This window comes from Alternaria viburni, assembly GCF_023758015.1.
Source record: "Alternaria viburni strain BMP 2772 chromosome Unknown scaffold_30, whole genome shotgun sequence".
Taxonomy (NCBI): Eukaryota; Fungi; Ascomycota; class Dothideomycetes; order Pleosporales; family Pleosporaceae; genus Alternaria; species Alternaria viburni.
In genome coordinates, this window is record NW_026055799.1 from 249,507 (window position 1) to 262,918 (window position 13,412).

The 13,412-nt window shown below is 51.9% G+C and overlaps 7 protein-coding genes across 7 annotated transcripts; 3 read left to right on the forward strand and 4 right to left on the reverse strand.

Annotated features, from left to right (window-relative positions):
* Positions 1 to 25: 25 nt before the first annotated feature.
* Positions 26 to 504, forward strand: J4E79_010384 (uncharacterized protein; the record flags this gene model as incomplete). The annotated part of the gene is made up of 2 exons (XM_049359223.1): positions 26 to 217; positions 292 to 504. The coding sequence occupies 2 exons, from the start codon at positions 26 to 28 to the stop codon at positions 502 to 504; spliced, it is 405 nt and encodes a 134-aa protein (XP_049206308.1).
* A 328-nt stretch (positions 505 to 832) lies between these two features.
* On the reverse strand, positions 833 to 1,492 carry J4E79_010385 (uncharacterized protein; the record flags this gene model as incomplete). Its single annotated transcript, XM_049359224.1, has 1 exon — positions 833 to 1,492. One exon carries the CDS (start codon positions 1,490 to 1,492, stop codon positions 833 to 835), a length of 660 nt encoding a protein of 219 aa, XP_049206309.1.
* Positions 1,493 to 2,366: 874 nt separating this feature from the next.
* On the forward strand, positions 2,367 to 3,233 carry J4E79_010386 (uncharacterized protein; the record flags this gene model as incomplete). The annotated part of the gene is made up of 3 exons (XM_049359225.1): positions 2,367 to 2,592; positions 2,681 to 2,974; positions 3,031 to 3,233. 3 exons carry the CDS (start codon positions 2,367 to 2,369, stop codon positions 3,231 to 3,233), a joined length of 723 nt encoding a protein of 240 aa, XP_049206310.1.
* Positions 3,234 to 3,657: 424 nt separating this feature from the next.
* On the reverse strand, positions 3,658 to 7,111 carry J4E79_010387 (uncharacterized protein; the record flags this gene model as incomplete). Its single annotated transcript, XM_049359226.1, has 3 exons — positions 3,658 to 5,527; positions 5,576 to 6,012; positions 6,965 to 7,111. 3 exons carry the CDS (start codon positions 7,109 to 7,111, stop codon positions 3,658 to 3,660), a joined length of 2,454 nt encoding a protein of 817 aa, XP_049206311.1.
* Positions 7,112 to 8,310: 1,199 nt separating this feature from the next.
* Positions 8,311 to 9,392, forward strand: J4E79_010388 (uncharacterized protein; the record flags this gene model as incomplete). The annotated part of the gene is made up of 2 exons (XM_049359227.1): positions 8,311 to 8,377; positions 8,437 to 9,392. The coding sequence occupies 2 exons, from the start codon at positions 8,311 to 8,313 to the stop codon at positions 9,390 to 9,392; spliced, it is 1,023 nt and encodes a 340-aa protein (XP_049206312.1).
* Positions 9,393 to 9,741: 349 nt separating this feature from the next.
* Positions 9,742 to 10,648, reverse strand: J4E79_010389 (uncharacterized protein; the record flags this gene model as incomplete). The annotated part of the gene is made up of 3 exons (XM_049359228.1): positions 9,742 to 9,819; positions 9,858 to 10,221; positions 10,320 to 10,648. The coding sequence occupies 3 exons, from the start codon at positions 10,646 to 10,648 to the stop codon at positions 9,742 to 9,744; spliced, it is 771 nt and encodes a 256-aa protein (XP_049206313.1).
* Positions 10,649 to 11,165: 517 nt separating this feature from the next.
* On the reverse strand, positions 11,166 to 13,114 carry J4E79_010390 (uncharacterized protein; the record flags this gene model as incomplete). Its single annotated transcript, XM_049359229.1, has 3 exons — positions 11,166 to 11,334; positions 11,386 to 12,566; positions 12,617 to 13,114. 3 exons carry the CDS (start codon positions 13,112 to 13,114, stop codon positions 11,166 to 11,168), a joined length of 1,848 nt encoding a protein of 615 aa, XP_049206314.1.
* Positions 13,115 to 13,412: the final 298 nt, after the last annotated feature.

The following is a 13,412-nucleotide window of genomic DNA, read 5'->3' on the forward strand; positions in this document are numbered from 1 at the left end:
GGCAGGGTCCCGCTAAACCGCCGCCATGCAACCCACGGCTTCTCTCCAGAAGATGCTGCGGCGCCTGCCGCTTTCACCCAAACAGGCCGGCAAGGAATACTACAAGGGAAACCGCGTGGGATCCATGGGCACAATCAACCGATACGGAAACTTCACACCCGACTGGAGCAAGATACGGACATATATGTACCCAATTCACGGCACACATAACATCGAGGTGCGTACAATGATTTGTTTGGCTTGCGACAGCTGGGAAGACATTGTAGAGATCTCGTACTAACATCTGCTTAGTTGACACCCTTCGTAGACTCCAGTCTAGAAAAGGTGCGAGGACTCGACGTCGGCAAGGCGGAGAACTACGAAAAGCGATTCACCGGCGAAGACTACTTGAGGGCGTGGAAGCTGGCTGGTGGACATGATCTCGTGGAGACAGGGAGTGAAGCGGTAGCCTCAGGCAGGAATATACCGACACCATTCGAGGAGAGACCTGCGACGAAGTCATGAAGACGGCTGAGAAGGGGCAAGGGCGATTGCGATATCTTGGGTTCAAGACTGAGAGGGAAATGATACGAGAAAGCGTTGGAACACACCCCGATGCTATAGGGAAAGCCTTGTGCATGCGCACCATTGCGCCGAACACAAACGTAGCGGGGCGCTTCGCATAACGTTGCTACAGCGCCGTGTATGAAGACTTCGAGGAAGCATAGTGTACGTAAAAGCCAGGCGGCTATGATGTTGTATATATTGTACATTACTTGGGTATCATATGCTCCCATCTGACCATATCACTTACACATCACATCATATCACCACACCCCTCATCACCCCCTCCTCAACCTTCTCTCCTAACACCAAAGAAGTAATTCCCCCACTGCTGACTCCCCGCCACCTCCTTCCACCCCAACCCAGGCACATACACAACACCCATACACTTGACATTCCCCCAACCCGGTTGTTTCGCAAACCAACTCCTCAACTCCTCTTCGTTGACGTATTTACTCCACTCATGCGTCCCCTTGGGCACAATGCCCAAAACATCCTCTGCAACCACATTCGTAACTACCCAGCTCGTCCACGTCCGCGCGATGGTGCTCATTATCAACCAGCCACCAGGCTTCACATGCGGGAGGACGTGTTCGAGGAACGGACCTGGCGCGTTTACGTGCTCGATTACTTCGAACAGCGTGACGATGTCGAAGGCTTCTGTGTCTGTTTTCGGACGCGGTAGATCTTCGATAGACGTATTCAAGTACGAAAGTTTCCCCGGCGAGGTAAGTGTAGGATCGCGTCGCTTATGCGCTTCAGCGATAGTGAGGACTTGTGGTGTGGGATCGATTGCTGTAACAGAGGTGGTGGTGGGTAGGCGCGCAGCTGATTCGGCGAAGATGCCGCCGCCGCAGCCAATGTCTAGATATCGTAGTTTCTCAGACGGGTTTGGTGGGGACGTCGAAGAGCGGCATGAAGTTATGAAGTCGTGGCGAAGCGGGTTCATGAGGTGGAGCAGGCGGGAGGGACCGTGGGGGTCCCACCATGATGATGCGAGCGCGTTGAAGTGCGATACTTCTGTTGGGTCGACCGTGGAGGTGGAGTTGGGTGTTGGGTTATGGTGTCTGGGGGCGGTGGTCGATATGCATCGCGAGCTTGGTGGAGGTATTCGGAATGGGGATTGCTTGGTTGCTGTTCGACATAATGCGGTTTGTGGTAATCCTCGCCGTATCGAGCGCAGTGCTCTGGCTGTAGATTGTGGCTTCATAACGACAATTGAAGCTTGTTTGTGCCTGTGAGACGCGGTGCACGTTGCTGTCACCAAAACTTTGGATCTGCGGCCTCGGCCATCATCATTTCTTAGTCATCCCTTATCGATAAAGTGATCCAGCAACCCATCATTGTCATGCTTCATTTCATCTTCAAAATTATCCAACGATGGCTTGCTATTCTTTTGTCACGTCTATGAGCTGGACGATGGACCCAAATCTACCATTTCTGACTTAACACCGAGCACATTCTCTTCTCACACAGTCAGGCGCACGTTATCTTCTAATCATCGATCGTCACCGTCGTCGGAGATGAATATGACGTACATGATGCAATCATTGCTAATGGCAAAACAAATTCCAGAATGACGAAAATTTGTTAAACGACGTCAGCATGTAGAGCTGAAGGTCATTTGCTAATGCGTTGCGCTTACCTGGTAGACTTCGCCCGAATGAGCTCTTGTCAAGTCTAACCTATCTAGGACGAAAGGCGCATCTACATACAGCAGGTGTACTTAAAGTCGCGCCATCACAACTTCAAACTTAATCACCAACACCCTCTTCTCACTTGTAACTCTCCTCAAGAGTACAATTCTATTCGAAGCATCCAACATGTCTCATGGAAAATGGACACCCGAGAACTTTGGCTGGATTGCCGTCCCAAGGAATCGCTCCAACGTCCCGTCTGCTGAGGATGTTAAAGAGATGAACAATGATTTCTACTCAGACCCCATGGACGCCTGGCCCGTGACCGATGTGACGGACAAGGCGCGTGAGTATGCACAGCAACACCTTTCGAAGGAGACTTTCAATCACAGCATGAGGGTATTCTGCTACGGTACGTATTCTTCGACACCAATGCTCGCCATCGCCACAATAATGGAAACAACTATAAACTCATCGGGTCTACTAACACTACACGACAGGTATCTACATAATCCAACACTACTTCCCAGAATACCATTCTAAGGCCTTCTTCGAAACCTGGGCACTGACCTGCCTATTCCACGACATCGGCACGACCGACGAAAACATGTCCAACACGCACATGTCCTTCGAGTTCCAAGGCGGCCTTCTCGCTTTGACAAAGTTGCAGGAGTTCGGCGCTCACAAAATCCAAGCAGAGAGCGTTGCCGAGGCCATCATCCGCCACCAGGACCCTGGTGAGACGGGCACGGTCAGTGCGATGGTGCAGATGATCCAGATTGCTACTGAGTTCGGTAAGTCACACTCCCATTGTCGTTGTTTGTGTATTCAACTGACTGACATTACTCAGACAACATGGGACTACAACCACATCTTGTTGGCCGGGAGGTCATCGAATCGGTGACGGCGCAACTGCCTCGGATGGGCTGGTCGGGATGTTTCTCGAGCACCATTCTGAAGGAGATTAGATTGAAGCCTTGGTGCCACACTACGGCATTGGAGAACTTTGCCGAGTCTGTGGCGGGGAATGAGCTTATGAGACCTTTTGAATGAGCGGGGCGTGAATGAGGGCAAGGCATCAAGATGATGCGAAACGATGATATGTATAAAGAACACATGAGATTGCAGAGCTACAGTAGTTTTACAGAATCCGAATAGGCCAATTCAAGCTCGTTGCTTGCGAGTACAACACTCTGAGACCCGCCAACTCCCAACCCAAAGCCCCCTGCATCATAACCCAAAAAGTGGTGAGAGCCACTGGATTTCGACCCTCACCTCGGATCATTAGTATCAGTCACCGAATAAGTGACGCACCGATACGTGTATCTCCCAGCATTAAACTTGTTCTTGATAGTATTACACTCTTTAATCAATTTGCGAACCGCATACCGACAATCATCTTCATGCAATTTCCAGTCGTAACCTCTGCCACAACAATTAGCATCGCTGAAACACACATCAAGATGGAGAAAAAGACTTACTCGCACCACTTCATATCCCCATATGGTTCCTTCTCGCCTGTCTCCACCGTCGCTACATTCATACGCATATGCATGGGCGTATGGTCGTTCGGGTAGAAAGGCGTCTCGCCTTCTGGAGGATACATGAAGCCGTCGGCATTATTGCCGAATCCGTCGATCGTAGTGCCGTCTTTACACCATGCGCTGATCGCTTTTTCGATGTCGTCTGGGGCGATTTTACGGTTGGTAAAGGTTGTTTTCGGATCCCAACATTGAGTTGTATAGGGGTTGTTGCTGTCCTTGGCGGTCAAGAATTCTGGCGCGGGGAAAGCTGGGTGCTCGTTCCAGGGAGGGTTGTCAAGCTGCGTGACGCCGCTGAGGTCGAGGCTGTAGTCTATCGTGCCGACGGTAGCGGTGAAGCCGTGGGTGTTGTCGGAGTCGGGGTCGCATGTGCTCAGGCCGTTGGTGAGTGCGGCGACGCATTCGTCTTTCACGAAGGAAGCTTGTTGGTTGTTGCCGTTTGGCTTCGCGCGGAGCCAGAATGAGCGCCGATCGGGTACGTCGAGTTGGGTGATGCCCCAGCGCCAGTATACGTTGTCGGACACGGAGTTGGAACTGAATTGGTGACCATCGTTGTCGCCACACCAGGTCTGGATTGCTGACTCGACGCTTACTCCCCCGGATTCGGTCTTGTCGTTCTTTGGTGCGTCGAGCGAGCGCTTCAAGCACTTGACCGTGGAGTCGATCTGATGATGCGCGGTGAAGGAGTATGTGCCACAGCCGATGTCGATACCTCCGCTTCCCGCCAAGAACTTCTTGCCACCACCTACTGAACACGAATCCCTCTCCGTCAGTCCTTGGAAGGCTTCTTCACACGAGAATTGGCAGTCTGTGGCGTTGTCTCCAGTCTTGGGTCTCCACCACAAGGCGAACTTGTAGTCGCTAAAATCGTCCGAGGCGTCTCGTCTCCAGAAGCGTCGACGGTTCAGCTGCGATTGTTCTCCTTTCGCATTGACCATCCAAGTAACGTCTTCGGTTGAGCCATCGGCCTTCTCACAGAAGTCGGCGTAAGTGACGTTGAACTCCGAGACTGGGAACTTAGTGTCCTCGTTGGGCATACAGAAGCTGAATACATCTTTGATGGGAATCTGTGGCTGGTACGGAACGATCCATGGCTCCACTGTCATCGTTCTCACAGCGTAGTCAGTTGGTGTGGCAGTCGGCAAATCGGTCATCTTCGGACATTGTGTTGTGCATCTCTTGATCTGACCAATCATGCTACAAAATGCCGAGCATTCCTGTGTGCTGGATGAGCTCGAGCTACTGACAGTAGAGGTCATCGACGACGTCGGGGTTAACGACGTGATCGAGGGCGTCAGTGAAACTTTCACCATCTCCTTGAGCTCACTACCGGGGATGCGGATGGACGGGGATATTGGGCTTCCAGTAACTGACCGTTGATAGTTCACCATGAAGACAAAGAGTGCTATAAGCGTCGCTTCGTGCGCGTACAACATAATCTGGTCGGACATCTCTTTCGCCATGTTCATTACAAACTCCATTGCTTCTTGCACAGCTGGCTGTATCCAGGTAGGAATCTCGGTTGTCACCGCCCCCAATGAGTCAAGAGCTTCGAAGGCGGCACCTGGCGAGGCATTGAGGAGTACTTGCTTAGTGGAGCAAATCACTCCGGTGAGCTGCTCACTGAAGTCCAGACTACGAGCTCTTCGTGATGATGAGAATTTGTCATCAATAGTACATTGCTGACTTCTGTCGATCAATTCTGTCATTCGCTTTCCAAGAGCCTCCGGGATGTAGATTTCAATGTCGCCAGGGGAACCATTGTTTGCCGAATTGGTGAACATTGTCTGATGGGGTGCATCGGTGCTGCGTACGTTTAGTTCAATGAAGTGAAGAGAGGAATTACATGCTTACGCTGTGGTTACAGTTGCATCGGGTTTCCGCGTGATTGTAATGATTGGCGCGTCAGATGCAGTGGCTATAGCAACCGTGGATGCTTGCGCTGCGGAAGCTGCTGGTCCCAGTTGATGAGCAGGGGCGTGGAGAGCTACGGGTACACCTTTCGATGAGTTGGAGGTCACCGGTATGATATAAGCAAAGAAGACTGCAACCGCTGCTCCTACTCCATACAGCAGCTCTTCTACTTGACGTGTTTCCAATTCGGTATTCGGGCTGACGAGAATGTCTTTGATACTCTCAAAGCATACATCATCAAGGTCGACGCAGGCGCTGTCCAGAGCGCTTTCGACTTTCCCGCGCAGTTCATCTGAAAGTATGACATCGACCCCGTCGTTGGGGCTGGGCGAGTCGGTAAAGACAATGCGTGATCCAGTAAGAGTTGGCGTGGCAGTCTAATTTTGTCAGCGGAACGGCTCTCATGTCCGTCAGTCGATATCGCTTCGTACCAGAGTCGCTGAGTATTGTTTGGTGTCACCCAAACTGAGCGTGAAGATCTCAGCCATTGAGACTGACGAAAGTGCTCCAAAACTGATCAAAACGATGGGACGAACCATGATACGAGATGAGAGATGAATATGTGATGAGGTCAAATATAAAGCGAAGTACTACTGGTAATCCGTTGGTGTCTGTCTTGTCAGATACTGCCAGCATGGCGGTTCATATACACCCCCAAATACTGAACAGTCATGCATCTCAATCCAAACTTACAACGTGTGCATCAAGGAAGTCGAGGGTCAGTCTGCATTTCGGCCCTCCGTCTATCCGTCTACCCAGTCTATCTGTGCCCCCTCCTGCGTCTGGTGTTGCACCTAATGCCGTATGCTGGCATCAAGAGGCACAGGCGCGAAGTTGGGGGGCCGAGACAATCAAAGTGATCGAGGGTGTTAAGAGGACGATGATGTAACCGATAAGCCGAGTGTGTTGTGATGTCTGACTTCTCCAACATGATTGCCGCTCATGCACGCCAGCTTGCCTCGCCACCTCAAGCATACATTTAGGGGCTGATGTCCTTATGTGATTCGGCGAAGACACAAGACACATGTGACAAGATGACATAGCAGGATATGTATGAGGAAGGTAACAGCTTCTGTGTACCACTGACGGAATAAGAGAGGTCACATTCTCCTGCAAATCACCCCTCGAAGGTAAAGAACGTCCAATCCGTTGAATATCACCTGTCCCTGGAAGCGAGATGAGCACATTGCTTGGAAGAGAACTGTGGCATAGTCGACTGATCTGCCACATGTGCCACTAAGGTTGACCAAGTTCGGCTGCTTTCAGAATTTCGTACAACTCCTCGCGACCGCGTTCCTGCGCGTACTCGATTGGCGTCGTTCGACCTACCTTGCACCGAATGGTAGGATCTGCGCCATGTTTCAGCAGATACAGCAGTTTCTCCTTGGCGTTATGTCGAACGGCGTGGTCGAGCGGCGTAGCCCACTTCTTTGACACGTAGTTGACGTCGGCGCCATGATCGATCAAGACAGCCATAGTAGCGATGCCGTTCCTTTGGCCCCGAACTCCAATGGCGCTAAAAAGTGCCAACGGATCCATCGTGGCCCCGTGAGACAGCAGAATCTGCAGTGGTGTTGCGTCTTCCCGACGTGCCGCTGAGGCGAGGGCGGTACAAGGCTGCAGACATGACCCTCGTCTTACAGACTTGATGTTTGGGTCTGCGCCGTGATCGAGGAACCAGCGTAGTAGGTTTTCGGAACGCTGAGCTCGGCTACCAAAACGTGAGAAACAGACTGGATAGAATGATGGTAGTGCTCACTGGATAGCTGGTGTTTCAAACTCTGTGCTGTTGACATCCCAACCATAATTGATGAGTTCTTGGAATACGGCAGGCTCATCTCTAGCGAAAGCTGCGTTGAACGATAGAATCGATAACGTAGCGCCATGGTCCAGCAAACTTTTGAGCATGCGCAGTGATCCATTTCGCATCGCTACTGTTAGGCATCCTTGTAACTCTTTGTAGCTCGGCTCGGGGTGGCTATGAAGCCACGCCAGTAGCCTGTCAATGTCGTCCGATCCGATAGCATCCTGTATCTCCGGGGGCGGGAAGTTCATGTCGCTGGTAGAAGAAAGTCGAGGGTGTCAAGGCTACGCGCCATGATATCGAGGAGGGCAAGCATTACATACATGAAACGTGCGGCACAGATATGTGCATGTTTGGGTGGTAACACGATCGAATTGATTCCCGGGGCTGATTGACGTCATGCCAAGATACCAACCACCTCGATAGCCCCCGCCTCACGTGGCCCCTAATTGTTGGGGGGAACCGTGCGACCTTCGTTGGGATTGGCACCACCAACATCTTCTCTATCTTTCGCGCGTTTGGTGTGCGAAAGAGATAGCCCCCGGCACAGTCGATAGTAGACACACACCTGTTTCATGTTTCATGTGCCATGCCTCTATTCTGTAGCTCGCCTCATTGAGGCATGAGTGGCACCTTCCCGGCTACGGCCCTAGTCGGCATTGCTTACCTACCGCAGAATTTCTGTTGCTCCAGTCTCGCGGATTCAGTATTTATCAAAGCATATCCGCCAGTAGATGACGAGAAGGGTAGAGAACTACTCGCGTGAGTTCGTTGTGACCTGTTGTACCATTCCAACCCGTGTACATGAGCCATCGCCCGCGCTCCCTGAAGACCTGAAAAACACCGAAGTGCACGAACCACAGATCTCAAAATGAGGAGAGGCATCCTTTTCGCAGTGCTACTGGCCATCTACTGCTCGACCGCTAATGTCATCTTGCGTAAGTTAGGCCCCTACTTGCTGTCTCAGTGGCATGACATTCGACTAACCAGAAGCTAGGATACGCGACAGAGGTTGATAGTCCCAACCAAGAGAGAACTGAACTGATCGAACACGATGTCAGACAGCTTTCTTCGCTCGGCAGCCACCTTCACCGCCGTGCTGGTCGTGCGAAATGTAGTGCGCCTCACCGAGGACCTGGCATCGTCGAAAGGGGCCTGAAGGGCTCTTTTGACAATTCTACCATTCAAAGGCGCATGAATCTTCCCACTTTCGACAACATTGATGATTACATTGTAGCGGAGACTGGAGAAGCCGAGGCAGTCGTTTGGGGTCAACGAGACGGTAACGGTGACGAGAATGAGTTCGACACCAACACGTCGATATTCGACCAATTCAAGTTCTTCCAGGAGAATCAAATGAGTCAGGGCACCTCACATCTTATGGGCTGTACTATGCTAGTCATTGTCAGTCGCAGAGGTGTTTGGATGGGTCATTTCTGGGAAAACATCTCCTTTGACACAGACCACGACCACCACTTCTGGGATAAGTACAAGGGAGACCAAGACAAAATCTTCACCGAGACTGTTATCAAGGGTATGCGGAACGGCAAAGGACGCGGGAGAAATAAGCAGCAGGACTCTTTGAGGTTGAACGCCGATAAGTTCAAGGACAACCATGTCAAAGCTTACCTCATCCATCCCGAAACCAACGCTGATGAAAGCGGTGACTATAGAGAATACTGGGATAAGATGAAAGAGGAAGCATGTATCTATCTTCCCAAGCTTAGGGAACCAACCCGCTGGGAAGAGCATTCATACGAACCTACGGACGACAACGATATACTCGACGAAACCCCACGCGGGAGACTGCTGTTCAAATACGACTCAAAGCATCTCCGCATCGGACCGAGTGCTGATGGCACACCCTTTACAGAGCATCGAGTAATGCTGTGGAGCGAGACGAAAGAGTTGCATGAAGATGGATGGACCGCGGGCACCATCGAGAAGTCCTGATGCGCTCTGTCTTACTGTGCAACATCAAGCGACTCCACCGCTTTCGCCGCCAACTAACCCCCAATCCTTGCATGGCTATTTGTAAACGCCCCATTGTTTTCGTTTTAACGATCTTCGTTTTTTGCGAATATGAATGTTCAACACGGTCTTTTCACGAGAATCTCAGCGTCGCCATCTAGCAACGTCGATTGTTTTTCTTTCTACCCACACTGTACTCCTGCCTCTTTGGGGGTCTTGGACTCTGCCCGTCACTATCGTTACCAACGCTACATATAATTTACTACCTAGTCCCATTGTGCGAATCACTACATAATGACTGAAATCCTTACATCTTGTGATTCAAACTGGCCTAATCCCCCTGATCCTCCGACTTCTCCTCTTCATCCTCGCTTCCAACATCTCCGCCAACTCCACACACCCACGCTTCCTAGCATCATCCGCAGCCGTCGACCCAAAGCAAACCACCTCGGGATCTGCACCATATTCGAGCAAAACCTCCACCGCCTCTGCATTACGGCACCGAACAGCGCACTTCAGCGGCGTACCCCATCTCTGCGACACAACATCCGCAGGTACACCCTTTGCAAGCAAAAACTTCACCGATTCGGTAACCTGCGAGCGGATAGCATGAAAGATGACCGACGCATCCGGTCTGGCGCCAAACTCAAGCAAAATGTCCATGGCCTTCACCGAGCCACACGAAGCCGCCTTCTGTAACGGTGTAGCGAAGTCTGCGCATGAGCCTACCAACCGGGGATTCGAGACGACATTCAGCTCTGCGCCGTGTTCTAGCACCCAGCGAAGAGTGTTCTCTTCATAGATCGAAGCCCTTGGTTGTATGTTAATCGTGATATTCGCTCATGCAAGAGGAAATATGCATACCCAGCCACGCTTTCTCCATACCAAAGTCCCTTTCCACCTACATACCATCCCCACTTGAGCATCAGATCCAGTAAGCTCGTGTCCTGGTTTCCCCTCTCCAACGCAGCATCAAATGAATGACGCGTCAACTTCGCCTCATGTCTGAACAATACTTCGAGGACGTCGAAATCCGCCTGTGGCATCGCCACATCAAGACAATGATTCTTATCTTTCTGTGTAATAGCTCTTGTCCCTTTTCGAGGGCGTCCTTGCTTGGTGAACTTGGCTTCCAGGCCATCGGCGTCGTTGTTCTTGATGAGCTCTTCGAGCTCCTGAGTTAAGCCCATGTCAGCAACCTCTTCGGGGTATAGAGGCCCGATGATACATGTAATCATTGGTGCGGTTGTGGTGGCGGTGAGGATGAAGGGTCGATGTCTGCGCGACACCAACAAAGGTCTATTTGAAGAGCGGTCGATGTCATGCCAAGGTGGCAGCCTACAAGATCCATAGGACTTATGCATGTGTACGGCGTGGTTGTGGCATCTGACTTACGAGGGATGCGTTGATGCTTAGTATACACTGGAATAGCCAACCGATAGGAATATGAAAAAAATGTACTTCATTGAATACAAGGCTATAAAGGAAGCTGGGGTTGTGACCGTAGCACCATCCAATGATCGACCCTACGACTTGCACACGAACAGTGTATTCCACCGCCGTTAACCATTTTCGTCGTTTCGCCATTTCGAACGCCGATATGCCCACCCTTCCAAGTATCATGATATCGTTGCAAGGTTGCTTAAGTGCATGCTCAACGAGTGACTGGCCGTGCCAACATGAGAAAATAAATAGACCCAAAAGAAGCCAAACATGTACGCCTTAGCCGTCATCCCATGCAGGTGAGCGCCATATTTATCCGAGAAGTTTGTCCTTGGGCAGACGCTTGAGGGCTGCCTCAACGTCCTTGTGATCCACGACCACGCCGCTCTCAGAACAACGGGCTTTAGCGCGGAGCTCTGAGCAGAGATTGTCAATGTCGATCGTGCCATCCTTGAAGTCTGGGCGACTTGAGAGCTTGTCCCTGTGCGGTGTTAGCGTACCAGTTCTCGTGTAATTACAGGGTTGTACTGACCATATCTTGTGGCAGTTGAGCAGCGAGTTGACATCCTCGCCGGGAACAACCTCATCCTCACCATCTTGTATGCGCTCAATTTCTTCAAGAGGGTTCGTCTTCTGCACAGCAGGTGTGTCGCCGAAGTGGAAGGGGCTACCGTAGCCAGTGTTGAGGAAAGCATCATTGAAGAAGCCACCAGTAAAGTCGCCGTCACCCACAATCGCATTCTGAGTATCGCGGTACTCTCCAAAGAGGGTCGGGTCGAATTGGCCGCCGTTTTGGTTCGCGAAGTAATCGATGCCATTGACGGCAGGTGTGGGGGATTTGGCGGCTAAGACTGCAGGAGAAGGTTTGTCGTCAGATTGGGACATCGCACGAGGCATGGGATTACGAGGGTTGCCGCAGGCCATGTTGAGCTTTTCGCAGAAGAGGACCTCACCTTCGGAGTTTCCATGACACACATAACCGTCCTTGATCGTGTCCAACTGCTGATTGGGCGAGGTATGACTTGGCTCTGGTGATGTCCCGCAGGAGGAGTCTTGGTTGGTAGGCGATGTGGATGAGTTGGACGGTGAGTCTGAATGGCTTGACGAGCCACTGTTGAACTGGAAAACACGCGATTGCGAACGAGTGGAGTTCTCCGTATTACTGCGGGAGGGTTCGTTGTTCGTCTTGTTGTTGTTGTCGAATCCGAAAAAGCCGTTGAGACTGCCGGAGCGCTGCGCACTACCTGGGCCTATGGCGCCAGGGGAATCTGTGAGCGAGCCGTTGGCCCTGCTGGTAGGGCTAAGGGCGCGTCCAGTGCTGTTTTGGCGACCAGATGCATTCGACGAAACCGATGTGTTCTTGTTCTTTGCTAAGGGACCGTTGTCCAGTAGCTGGGCGCCAGGAAGTCCGCCGAAACGTGGGAACTCGAAGGAGAAGTTGTTGTTGTTGCTATTGTTGTTCAGCATAGAGCTGAAGCCTCCAGCAAGAGCGGGAGTTCGAGACACTCCGGTGCTGTTAAGCGATAGTCGCTTCCGGTATTCGCGAAGTTCCGTTTGCAGCCGTTGCACTTGTGCTCGCAAGAGACCGTTCTCGTGGTTCGTGGCATCGGAAGCCTTCTCAAGTTCCTGTACTTTGGTCTCCAGGTCTTTCAGATGCTTTTCTTTGCGTTCTCGGAACGCTCGTTGGGCCGCGCGATTCTGGGCTTTCCGCTTCTATGCCTGCTGTCAGTTGGGCTAACGTGAGCATGCTCCATGAAACCTACAGTCGTGGGCTCCGAAGTCAATGGCTTGCGACCTGGCTTCTTTGCTTGCTTATCTTCGCCTTCCCTGCGCTTACCGCCGCCCTCGTCATCGTCATCGTCACCGTCGTCCGGACTCTTCCGCTTTTCGCTCGAATCGCCGGGAGTGTCCCCAGGTAGTGAGCCAATCATGTCGCCGTCTGCGTTGTCGAAATCGAAGCCATTGTCGCCATCCAGGTAGTCGACAAAGGGACTCTCTTCCATACTTCCGCCATTGAAGCCGTTCGCGGGTGTTTGTTGTTGAGGCGACGTGAAGTATGCGGGATCGAGGCTATCGAGAGGATACTGGAATTGGGAGTTGTTCATAGACTGCTTGTTGTTGGAGCCGCCGTCGAGGCCAGCGGAAAAGATGTCGTTAGGGTTCTGGTTGTTCGAGGCCAGGGCCGCGAGGAGGAGATCCTGCTGCGTCGCATCCAGGTAGAAGGGCGCGCCATTCTGAAAATCGTTGGTAGTTCCGGCCATTGCAACTACAATCGCGAGGTAGAGGGTGGTTGGTGTTGTGTATAGCTCCGAGGAGAGCTTGCGGGTTGCTTGCCGCAGCTACGCAGCGTAGCGGAAGTTCGGAGGGGCTGGCTATCGGTCAACCACGTGCGATAACCGTTTTCGCCACCCGGACACCGCACAATGTGGAGGTGCGGGCGCGTTGGGCTTCTGAGAGGTGGTATGAATGACGCAAGATGTTGGGGGTTGATTTGGGTAGCTCGTTCAGCGGGCGGAGGCGGGCCAGTAAGCCGACGAAGGTTTCGCGGGTATGGGAGGG